The sequence below is a fragment of the Hyla sarda genome, chromosome 8, assembly GCF_029499605.1.
Source record: "Hyla sarda isolate aHylSar1 chromosome 8, aHylSar1.hap1, whole genome shotgun sequence".
NCBI lineage: Eukaryota > Metazoa > Chordata > Amphibia > Anura > Hylidae > Hyla > Hyla sarda.
Genome location: NC_079196.1, coordinates 43,292,246 through 43,305,230, shown reverse-complemented (window position 1 = coordinate 43,305,230; position 12,985 = coordinate 43,292,246). Strand labels below are relative to the sequence as shown.

Here is a 12,985-nt window from a genome sequence, read left to right as displayed (position 1 = left end):
AAAAATCCTTCCAGTAATTATCAGCTGCTGTATGCTCCACAGGAAGTTGAGTAGTTCTTTCCAGTCTGACCACAGTGCTCTCTGCTGCCATCTCTGTCTGTGTTAGGAACTGAAGGTAAAAGTAAGAGCGCTCCATGGTGTATTAAAAGAGATGTAAAACAATATAAAGAGAAGGCATGAAAGCCGCTCACCCCAAAATGTTATGTAACAACATATACAACAATGGTAGACACATATAAGAAAGCGAAAAATCCGCTGCCGTCCGGCTGTAGTAATAACGAGGATCGATAAGGCTTTAAGCAGAACGCCGGCTCCATGAGGCGCAGGATATACTCAAGGATAGACCAGGTAAAATCCCAAAGGTAGTTTATTCCCAGGATGCAACGCGTTTCACTGCAGTTCTGCAGCTTCATCAGGCAGGTAAGTTGCTTCTTTATAGAGATAACAATTAACCCTCTCAATATAGAGACAGGGCAAGAAGCAATACAATACTTTACATATGTCAAACAATACATTAAAAAGTTGTACAATATTCAGTATACAATTTATAAAAATATGTAAAAAAAAAATGGCTCTCTAAAATAACATATGTATAGAAATAAGAAAAAAAAAAAAATAATAATTATATACACAATGCCGAATCGGGGACACAATGGTCTGGGCCCAAGGACACAATGCCGCATCGGGGACATAATGTGGGCTGGGCCAGAGGACACAATGCCTATGCGGCATTGTGTTCTCGAGCCCAGCCCACTTTACCTGTGTGCTTTGGGCCTCTGGCTACTTTTCTGCACCGGGTGCCTTTTTTCATTTATAATTATTATTCTGCAGTTTTCTTTTGTCCTAATGTACTTTTTCCTTATATATATATTGTATACTGAATATTGTACAACTTTTTAATGTATTGTTTGACATATGTAATGTATTGTATTGCTTCTTGCCCCGTCTCTATATTAAGAGGGTTAATTGTTATCTCTGTAAAGAAGCAACTCTCCTGGTTCTTGCCATGCCTGATGAAGCTGCAGAACTGCAGTGAAACTCGTTGCATCCTGGGAATAAACTACCTTTTGGATTTTACTCTCCTTGAGTATATCCTGCGCCTCGTGGAGCCAGTGTTCTGCTTTAAGCCTTATCGTTCCTTGTGTCAGGAACTGTCCAGAGCAGGAGAGGTTTGCTATGGGGATTAGCTCCTGCTCTGGACAATTCCTGACATTGACAGAGGTGTCAGCAGAGCACTGTGGTCAGACAGAAAAGAACAACACAACTTCCTCTGGAGCATACAGCAGCTGATAAGTACTAGAAGATTTTTCAATAGAAATAATTTACAAATCTGTTTAACTTTCTGGCATCAGTTGATCTGAAAAAAAAATAGTTTTCCACCGGAGTACCCCTTACCTTACAATCTCAATTTTGCTTCCAGCTGCCCAGGAAGGGAATCGTAAGCAGCATGTCTGTGCTCAGCATCTGAAGAAGTACAATGACGCGCTGCAGATCTATGACACAATCCGCATGAATGACGCATTAACCCATCTTAAGAAATTCTATAATGATGAGAAGAAGAGGGCACTAATCCTCAATGAGTCTGAGGCATCCTCTCTGTTTGAAAAGATGGATGAGACTGATAAATTCTTGGCTGAATTGTTCTTTGGTAAGCACTGGTCCATCTGTTTGGTATTGGATGAACTTTAGAATGAAAATACTGTGTTAAGTCAAGAGAACATGATAACATAGCTGTTGCTGGTCTGTATCTCAAGAGGTTTGGGCATCAGAGGGTGGGCTTCCTCATTGTGTGGTGGAATTTTTTAGACATTCTTTATTCACAAAGACATGACACCAAGGATCTCATCCAGCCTACCATTAAGGACAAGCCTCTTGTAACTTGAGATGGCTTCTCTCAAAGTGCTTGGTTGGACATTAGGGATAGGTCTCATGTTCAGGACTCTTAAAGGAGAAATTTGGCAAAAGTTAACTTAAATCCACCCTATCCACATCACCCCCCCCCCAATCTCCTAAACGGCCCCAATGCCCAGTGAGGAGCGCCTTCCGCAGGCGTTGGAGACAGCACTCAGGCATAATCGGTGCTCCCATGGAAATGAATGGAGCGCATGCCGTCTACCGGTAGACAACGCGTGCTCCTGCTCACTGAGAGAGCTGGGGTCCTGTCCTGGAGATCGTAGGGGGTCCCAGCGGTCGGACACCCCCGCCATCAGCTACTTATCCCCTATAACTTATCCCCTATGGATAGAGGATAAGTTAACTTTTGCTGGAGTTCTCTTTGAAGGTCCCCATATGATGTAGACAAGCTACCTTCACCAGAATTGGTGGTTTGTCTAAAGTGTATGGCAGCCCCCCATAGGTGATGTCAGGGAAGAGAAGGTTCTCTGAGTGAAAAGCCAATGCCAGAGCTGTTTATGGACGACTTACCATTCTTCTCTCTTTAAAGGAAACATGAACGTTCAGCTATACAAAGAACTTTTGTCAGTGTCAAGGATCTGGCATGTCTGTGCATTACTCTGGTTTCAGTGGGGACTGTGTAATGCTTAATTTCTCCTGTGGAGGCACTGTATGGGTATTGAAGACTTGCTGCCATACTCCCCCACTGATTGCTGTGGGTCCCAGCAGCAGGCCACCCTACAATCAACCTTTTTTTGTAAATAGTTTTAGCAATTGTGTAAAGTAGGTAATCCCTTTAGTGGTGAGCTCTGTTATTTTTCTTTTTGTTTGGTTGCTTTTTTACTCAGAACACAAGAAAGCACTGAAGCAATTGGCTGGAAAAGAGGAGTATGAAAATAATAAACTTGCTAAATTAAGAAGATCCCTTATGGAAGAGTTTACCGGAAATTGCGAGGCAAGAGGAATTGTATTCACCAAGACACGGCAAAGTGCTGTCGCTTTGTGTCAGTGGATCGATGAAAATGAAAAGTTCAAAGAAGTGGGAATCCGGGCACATTATATAATTGGAGCAGGGAACAACAGTGACTTCAAATCCATGACTCAGGTACTGGTCCAATATGGAGATATTTAATCTGTTTGTAGTGCTATGTACCATATGGAGCATGCCAACCATTTTTATTATAGTTACTGTGAAAAACAGTGTTCTTTTATAAGCCCCTATCCAAATTTACCAGTTACTTAGTAACAGCTCATTTAACCAAATCCCAGGGCAAAAGCCTGGGGTAAAAAAAAACTATATATTATCAACCCTAAAAATGTACTTTTATAAGGCATTGTTAAAAGATATCCCCAAAGTGACGATTAAAACATGATACTAAGGCAGGGTAATGGATAATGATCAAGGTATAGTTCGGAGACTGAACCTCCTGATGAGATATGAGCGGTACTGCAGTACACCACTATTTTGTTGCCCTGTCTTAGTGTGCCTTTAAAACATACACTATCTGCCTCTTGAGAACGCCATTGTTACGGCGAAACATGTAGAGGTGGGCATATTGTGTATGTTTTAATGGCACACTAAGACAGGGCAAGTAAATAGTTGTGTACTGCAGTAGGGCTGGGCGGTATACCGGTTCATACCGAATACCGAAATTTTTATGCTGCACGATATGAATTTTTCCCCATACCGCAATACCGGTTTGGCCCCTCCCCCTCGGGAATGAATGAATTATCAGCCCGCTGCGCTGTCCCCACATCGGGGAACTAATCATATTAATCATGTGTTATGCTTCTCTCCCCCCAAATCATGTTACCCGCCAGCGCTGTTCTGCTCCCCCCCAATTAATTATCAGCCCAGCAGGGTACTACTCACATATGTCACCCGCAAGCACTGCCCTCCTCCAACTGCTGTCCGGGCATGCTGGAAGTTATAGTTTTGCAACAGCTGGAGGTCCACACGTTTGAGACCACTGCTGTTCTCTGTATCCCTATGCCCGGGCTGCAAAAGATAAAGAAAATAAACTTTAACTTACCTATGTCGGCCTTACGCTGGGGACAGGAACGTCGGACAGCTGTCAGCCTATCACCGGCCGCAGCAATGTCCCGCCCCGGCAGGTGATAGGCTGAGCCCATTGTCATGTAAGAAGCCGGCTCAGCCTATCACTGGCCGGGGCGGGACATTGCTGCGGTCGGTGATAGGCTGACGGCTATCCAACGTTCCCATCCCCAGCGTAAGGCCGACGTAGGTAAGTTAAAGTTTATTTTCTTTATCTTTTGCAGCCCGGGCATAGGGATACAGCGTACAGCAGTGGTCTCAAACCTGCGGACCTCCAGCTGTTGCAAAACTACAGCTCCCAGCATGCTGGGAGTTGTAGTTTTGCAACATCTGGAGGTCCACAGGTTGGAGACCACTGGCGTACAGTATAGAGTTCCAGCGCCGGTGGCCCGCAACAAAGAGGAGGGGGGTAGTGCTTGCGGGTGACATATGTGAGTAGTACCCCGCTGGGCTGATAATTAAAGGGTAGCTCCCACCATCTTTTTTATTTTTTATTTTGCTAGCCCGTTTCCCCCCCCCCCCCCCGCTACGGCAATAACCCGTTCCCTCCTCCCACCCCCGCATACCCCGTTCCCTCATTACACTTGCAGTTACTGCAGAGTCCGGCAGCGGGCGTGCAGGGACAGCGGCGGCAACGAGGTGGCGGCGGCGATGTGCGGGAGGAGTGGCCTCCCAGCAAGTGGCCGGGGAGCCAATGCGCTCGCTCCCGCCTGTCTGATTGACAGGCAGGGAGCGAGTGCAGCCTAACTGAAAAAGGACTGATTGCCACTCCAAAATCAGTCCTTTTTCAGTGGCCGGTTTTTGAATGTAAATTAAACCTTTTTAATGAAAAAAAATTAATAATAAAAGTATATTAGAGATATGTTGTAGTACATAAGTACTACAACATATCAAAAAATAAAGTTGGTGACAGTGCCCATTTAATTGGGGGGGAGCAGAACAGCGCTGGCGGGTAACATGATTTGGGGGGAGCAGAACAGTGCTGGCGGGTAACATGATTTGGGGGGAGCAAAACAGCGCTCGCGGGTCACATGATTGGGGGGGGGAGAAATACTGTTATATACCGTGGAACCGCCATAAGTTACAAAAATACCGTGATACACATTTTTGGTCATACCGCCCAGCTCTATACTGCAGTACCGCTCATATCTCATCAGGAGGTTCAGTCTCCGAACTATACATTGATCATTATCCATTACCCTGCCTTAGTATCATTTTTTTAATCGTCACTTTGGGGATATTTTTTAACAATACCTAAGAAAAGTTCATTTTTAGGGTTGATAAGGCCCTGGGGTTTGGTTAATTGTGAATTTGGCCCCTAGCTGCCCTTGTGGGTCCTTTTTGTTAATGTATTAGTAACAACTCCTAACTTATAATAAAAATGTAGTAAAAAAAAGTTTTAAAACTATACAAAAGCTCTAGGAATACGGTATTGTTGTAATTTCACTGCGGAATAAAGTTAAAAGCGATATTCAATCGCAACATTGCAATTGTTTCCTGCCCCAGCACCATAGTTTTTATTATTATTATTTTTATTAAAGGCTGGATAACGTCTTTAATATGTCATTTTTACTGTACATGAACCCTGACCAATTGTTTCACAATATATTTTATACTAAAATGGAAGGTGCCATTGAATAGAAATGAAAAAGGAAAATTCTAACATCTTTTAGTTTCAGGAATTGTCTTGGTAATTTACATAACAGAATATGTTTTATTTTCAGAATGAACAAAAGAAAGTAATTCATAAATTTAGCACTGGAGAACTCAACCTGCTGATCGCAACAAGTGTGGCCGAGGAGGGTTTGGATATCACGGAGTGCAACATAGTTATCCTTTATGGTTTAACAACCAATGAAATAGCAATGGTGCAGGTAATTGATTGTGTATGCTTGTATGTATTGTTCACCAGTAGATAGTGTGGGAGACAAATCAGACAGATAGCAGCAAAATAAAAGCTTTTAGAGACAGGGACACAGAACTAATGTTTAACCCCTTAACCCCTTCCCGCAGAATGTCATATATAAACGCCGGGTTGTGCAGTGCGTTCGCGCATCCCGGCGTTTATAAATGACATTCAGTTAACCCGGCGATGCGCAGCATCGCACGGGTTAACTGGCACAAGTCCCGCTGTTTCCAGCAGGGGACAACTTCTGCTTCACCCCCAGGACCATCCATTGATGGTTCTGGTCAGCGATCACTGTGATTGGTCCCTGTGGACCAATCACAGTGATCTAGGGTGAAAGTTCAGATCCCCCGCACTGCCCGCCCCTGGAAGTCGGGCAGAACGGGGGACGATGGCTGCGGGGGCTCGCGGTATAGGTGGGGGAACACGAGGGGACCGGCAGCCTTACCAGATCCAGCGGCGGGACCGAGGAGCAGCGCGGGACCGGCCACGTGGACGAGGAGCGACGGGACCGGCAGGTAAGTATATGGTCCTCAGAAGCAGCAGTGAAGATCTTCACTGCTGCTTCTAGGAGTCTGAAAACTACAACTCCCAGCATGCCTAGACAGCCTTTGGCTGTCTGGGCATGCTGGGAGTTGTAGTTTTGCAACATCTGGAGGGCCCCAGTTTGGAGACCATTGTATAATGGTCTCCAAACTGTGCTCTTCCAGCTGTTGCAAAACTACAACTCCCAGCATGCACTGACTGTCCAGGCATGCTGGGAGTTTTAGTTCAGCAACATCTGGCCCTTCAGATATTGCTGAACTACAACTCCCAGCATGCCCTTCAGCTGTCTGGGCATGCTGGGAGTTGTAGTTTTGCAACAACTGGAGACACACTGGTTGGGAAACATTGTCTGTTTCTAACTCAGTGTTTCCTAACCTGTGTGCCTCCAGCTGTTGCAAAACTATAACTCCCAGCATGCACTAACAGACCATGCATGCTGGGAGTTGTGGTTTTGCAACAGCTGGTGCACCCCCCACCCCTGTGAATGTACAGGATACATTCACATGGGCGAGGCTTTTACAGTGGGTTTCTCGCTGCAAGTTTGAGATGTAGAAAATTTTGCACTGGGAAACTCGCTGTAATCCCCCGCCCATGTGACTGTACCCTAAAAACACTACACTACACCTACACAAAATAAAATAAAAAGTTAAAAACACTACATATACACATACCCCTACACAGCCCCCCTCCCCCAATAAGAACGTCCGGTACACCACTGTTTCCAAAGCAGAGCCTCCAGCTGTTGAAAAACAAGAACTCCCAGTATTGCCGGACAGCTGTTGACTGTCCACGCATGCTGGGAGTTTTGCAACAGCTGGAGGCACCCTGTTTGGGAATCACTGGTGTAGAATACCCCTATGTCCACCCCTATGCAAATCCCTAATTTAGGCCTCAAACGCACATGGCGCTCTCACTTTGGAGCCCTGTCGTATTTCAAGGCAACAGTTTAGGATCACATATGGGGTATCGCCGTACTCGGGAGAAATTGCGTTACAAGGTTTGGGGGGTATTTTCTTCTTTAACCCTTCATGAAAAGGAAATGTTGGGGTCTACACCAGAATGTTAGTGTAAAAAATTTAAATTTTTTACTCTAACATGCTGATGTTGCCCTATACTTTACATTTTCACAAGAGGTAAAAGGGAAAAACGCCCCCCAAAATTTGTAACGCAATTTCTCCCGACTACGGAGATACTCCATATGTGGGCGCAAAGTGCTCTGGGGGTGCCCAACAAGGCCCAGAAGGGAGAGCGCACCATGTACATTTGAGGTGATTTGCACAGGGGTGGCTGATTGTTACAGCGGTTTTGACAAACGCAAAAAAAAAAACAAAAAACACATGTGACCCCATTTCGGAAACTACACCCCTCACGGAATGTAATGAGGGGTGCAGTGAGAATTTACCCCCCACAGGTGTCTGACTGATCTTTGGAACAGTGGTCCGTGAAAATGAAAACTTGTACAGCCCACTGTTCCTAAGATCTGTCAGACACCAGTGGGGGGCAAATGCTCACTGTACCCCTTGTTACATTCCTCAAGGGGTCTAGTTTCCAAAATCGTATGCCATGTGTTTTTTTTTTGCTGTCCTGGCACCATAGGGGCTTCCTAAATGCGACATGCTCCCCGAGCAAAATTTGCTCTCAAAAAGCCAAATATGACTCCTTCTCTTCTGAGCATTGTAGTTCGCCCATAGTGCACTTCAGGTCAACTTATGGGGTACCTCCATACTCAGAAGAGATGGGGTTACAAATTTTGGGGGGTATTTTCTGCTATTAACCCTTGGAAAAATGTGAAATTTGGGGGGAAACACACATTTTAGTGAAAAAATATAATTTTTTTTTACATATGCAAAAGTCGTGAAACACCTGTGGGGTAATAAGGCTCACTTTATTTCTTGTTACATTCCTCAAGGGGTCTAGTTTCCAAAATGGTATGCCATGTGAGGTTTTTTTGCTGTTCTGGCACCATAGGGGCTTCCTAAATGCAACATGCCCCCCAAAAACCATTTCAGAAAAACGTACTCTCCAAAATCCCCTTGTCTCTCTTTCCCTTCTGAGCCCTCTACTGCACCCACCGAACACTTTACATAGACATATGAGGTATGTGCTTACTCGAGAGAAATTGGGCTACAAATATAAGTATACATTTTCTCCTTTTACCCTTTGTAAAAATTCAAAAATTGGGTCTACAAGAACATGCAAGTGTAAAAAATGAAGATTGTGAATTTTCTCCTTCACTTTGCTTCTATTCCTGTGAAAGACTTAAAGGGTTAAAATGATGACTGAATGTCATTTTGAATACTTTGGGGGGTGCAGTTTTTATAATGGGGTCTTTTGTGGGGTATTTCTAATATGAAGACCCTTCAAATCGACTTCAAACCTGAACTGGTCCTTGAAAAATAGGGAGTTTGAAAATTTTGTGAAAAATTGGAAAATTGCTGCTGAACTTTGAAGCCCTCTGGTGTCTTCCAAAAGTAAAAACTCGTCACTTTTATGATGCAAACATAAAGTAGACATATTGTATATGTGAATAAAAATTTTTTTTATTTGTAATATACATTTTCCTTACAAGCAGAGAGCTTCAAAGTTAGAAAAATGCAAAATTTTCAAATTTTTCATCAAATTTTAGGATTTTTCACAAGGAAAGGATGCAAGTTACCACAAAATTTTACCACCATGTTAAAGTAGAATATGTCACGAAAAAACAATCTCTGAATCAGAATGATAAGTAAAAGCATTCCAGAGTTATTAATGTTTAAAGTGACAGTGGTCAGGTGTGCAAAAAACGCTCTGGTCCTTAAGGCCAAAATGGGCTTGGTCCTAAAGGGGTTAAGGACCGGGGGTTTTTCCGTTTTTGCATTTTCGTTTTTTGCTTCTTGCCTTTAAAAAATCATAACTCTTTCAATTTTGCACCTAAAAATTCATATTATGGCTTATGTTTTGCGCCACCAATTCTACTTTGTAATGACGTCAGTCATTTTGCCCAAAAATCTACGGTGAAATGGAAAAAAAATCATTGTGAGACAAAATTGAAAAAAAATCGCCATTTTGTAACTTTTGGGGGCTTCCATTTCTACGTAGTACATTTTTCTGTAAAAATGACACCTGATATTTATTCTGTAAGTCCATACAGTTAAAATGATACCCTACTTATATAGGTTTGATTTTGTCGGACTTCTGGAAAAAATCATAACTTCATGCAGGAAAATTTATACGTTTAAAATTGTCATCTTCTGACCCCTATAACTTTTTTATTTTTCCGTGTATGGGGCGGTGTGAGGGCTCATTTTTTGCGCCGTGATCTGAAGTTTTTAATGGTACCATTTTTGCATTGATAGGACTTATTAAAAAGTGACCAAAAATGCACTATTTTGGATTTTGGAATTTTTTTGCGCGCACGCCATTGACCGTGCGGTTTAATTAATGATATATTTTTATAATTCGGACATTTCCGCACACGGCGATACCATATATGTTTATTTTTATTGTTATTTACACTGTGTTTTTTTTTATGGGAAAAGGGGGGTGATTCAAACTTTTAAAATCACTTTTTTTTCCACTTTTTTTTTGCAGTGTTATAGCTCCCATAGGGACCTATAACACTGCACACACTGATCATTATTATCCCATAGGGACCTATAACACTGCACACACTGATCTCTTACATTGATCATTGTTATCCCATAGGGACCTATAACACTGCACACACTGATCTTTTACATTGATCACTGGTTTCTCATAAGAAACCAGTGATCGATGATTCTGCCGCATGACTGCTCATGCCTGGCACTGAGCAGTCATTCGGCGATCGGACAGCGAGGAGGCAGGTAGCGGCCCTCCCGCTGTCCTGTAAGCTGTTCGGGATGCCGCGATTTCGCCGCGGCTATCCCGAACAGCCCACTGAGCTAGCCGGCATGCTTTCGGTTTCACTTTAGACGCGTCGTTCAACTTTGAACGCCGCATCTAAACGGTTAATAGCGTGCGGCACAGCGATCAATGCCGCGCGCTATTAGCCACGGGTCCCGGCCGTTGTTAGAGACCGGGCCCGACACACTATGACGCGGGGCCACGCCGTGGCCCCGCGTTATAAATCGGGAGTGGACACATGACGTTCCAATACGTCATGTGTCCTTAAGGGGTTAAATAGGGCTTCTTTTGTCTTTCAGTATTAACCCCTTAAGGACTGACCCATTTTTACTGTGGTGAAGCCACGGGGTGTCTCGGGGTACGATGGTGTGGTGTAGGGGGGGCAGATGTTGTAGCCCAGAGGCAAGGTGTTATTAACCCCGAAATGTTCGTGATGCCAGGGTGGATTTTTCCCGGTAACCACCCAAATGGTAGTACCGCTATCCCAAGGTTAGTCCAAGACCAGGTTAGGCTTAACGGTGGAGGTAGAGGTGGCCACTAACCCAGAAGGACCTCACAGCTTGCTGGGACTTGTAGTGACTTTGACAGACTTTAGGACAGCCACGCAGAGTATAATAGACTTGACTATAGACTTGACTGTAGATAGTGACAGCAGACATAGATGACTTGAGTTGCTGACATGTGGCTGTAGATAGGCTTGAGGCCTCCAGGTGTACTGGACACTGGCTCTGAGACATCTGGTCTTTACTATATCTCAGCAGGAATGATAAGAGAAGAGAGAGATTGTAATGACTGCCCCTCTTATAAAGGGGGCAGAGCCAGAAGCCCATAGGTCAAGCTGTTGGTCCGCTGGTTAGCTGGTGCTCTCTGGGTAACTTACACATCATGTGAACACATTATCATGTGACTAACTCAAAGGTCCTTAAAGGTCCTTTATACATAACACACATAACACTATACATAATATATATTCCTATGGGGGAGATACCGCAGGAGAGCCCCCCTAGGACACAGAGGGACTCAACCTGACAGGGCCTAAGTACTGACAGGACTATATCCCGTATGTGTCTCTTTTAATGGTAATAACTTTAGAACTCTTTTTCTGAGTGGAGCGATGCTGAGATTGTTTTTTCATGAAATATTGCACTTTATATAAGTGGTGGATTTTTCCTGACACATGAAGCATTTTTTTTTTAAACTCCAAAATATTGTGAAAAACTGGAAAATTTCTGCCTTTTTTCTTTTTTATATTTTTTTTATGGCATTCACTATGTGGTAAAAGTGATATTATATTTATTCTGTGGGTTAGTACAATTATGGCGATACCCATTTTATATAGCTTTTTATGTTCTATTTCCTTTTTCTGACCAAAATAATTTTTTCCCTTTTTGTATTATCATGTTCCTACAGGCGTAACTTTTTTATTTTTCGTCCAACACCATTGAATGATGATGGCTTATTTTTTGCGGGACAAGCTGTACTTTTTATTGCTATACTTTTTGTGATATATGCTATCTTTTGGTCTTTTTTTGCACTTTTTTGTTGTTTTTTTTATGGCATTCACTGTGCAGGATAATTTACATTATAGCTTTACAGTACACGTCATTACAGAAGTGGCAATACCTAGTATGTATATGATTTTTTTATATGACAATACAGGGCTTTTATTGGGAAAGGGGCATTTTTTTTTTACACTTTATACTTTCGGATACTTTTGTCTCGTTCGTATCGTGCCTCTGCCGTTGGTGACCGGTGGGGGGGGGGGGGGGACACACATTTCCCCCCCTGTGAACACCATAGATGCCATGATCAGGATTGATCACGGTATCTATGGGGTTAATGCTATCAGGACCGGCGTGATTGCGACCCTGGCAGCTGCAGTGGGTCCCTGGCTGTGATTGACAGTCGGGTCTCGCCGGTAATCTCCTGAGCTGCCTGCGGCAGCACAGGAGATCGCGGGGACGTATGCCTGCATCCCCACATGCGAACGTGTCTGGTGCTGGGATGTATGCATACATCCTATAGTGGGATGGGGTTAAAACAAATACGGTCTTTACGCTCATAAACACAAAGTAATCCTGATTGTCCAGCGCTTACTATACAAATCTCTTCCCTGTCTATACAAGTGGCTTACTACCAGCCACCCATCAAAGTAGAAAACAAATATGTTACTCACACAGATCACAACGTCTCCTTTTTGAGGCTGAAAATTCTAATCAACCTCTCTTGCTCCCTTAGTTTTAAAACCCATTGACTAGCTGTCTACAGCACCTGTGCTGATCTGAGCTAGACTGAACACCTGGAGTGGGCCAGGAAGGGAATGAAAAGCCTCACTGCCAAACCTGCCTTTCATCCCATAAAAATACAGGCCCATTAACAGGACTTACCAAAAGTTTTGCCATGTGTTTAACTATTTCTGGATTTCCCAAATCTCACCCAGCTTTCCTTGAATGAGATATGCACTTCCTGAAAACTGGTATCCACACATGACAGGTACCTTTAGCCATCCCTGACAACCATTCCTGTCACTGTCTCATGATAGATAGTAATTTCCAAGAGGAGTAGCACAACGTTTCTGCATAGGAAAATAGATACAGTAGATATGAGATGATTCACGTAAAGGAGCTGACTCGTTCACGACTTACACATAATACAGAACCACACATAAAAAAGACAGCAAGGGGGGCGTGGCTTGACACGTTGGCTGCAGGTTGCATTTA

At 43.5% G+C, this 12,985-nt stretch overlaps 1 protein-coding gene across 3 annotated transcripts in view; it reads left to right on the top strand.

The window, feature by feature from the left end:
- IFIH1 (interferon induced with helicase C domain 1) overlaps window positions 1-12,985 on the top strand; it is a 100,435-nt gene that overhangs the window by 73,293 nt on the left and 14,157 nt on the right. For all 3 annotated transcript variants that reach the window (XM_056533765.1, XM_056533763.1, XM_056533764.1), the window contains exons 11-13: window positions 1,421-1,648; window positions 2,742-2,998; window positions 5,674-5,823. In XM_056533765.1, coding sequence (XP_056389740.1) covers window positions 1,421-1,648; window positions 2,742-2,998; window positions 5,674-5,823 — 635 coding nt within the window. The remainder of the gene's footprint in view (window positions 1-1,420; window positions 1,649-2,741; window positions 2,999-5,673; window positions 5,824-12,985) is intronic.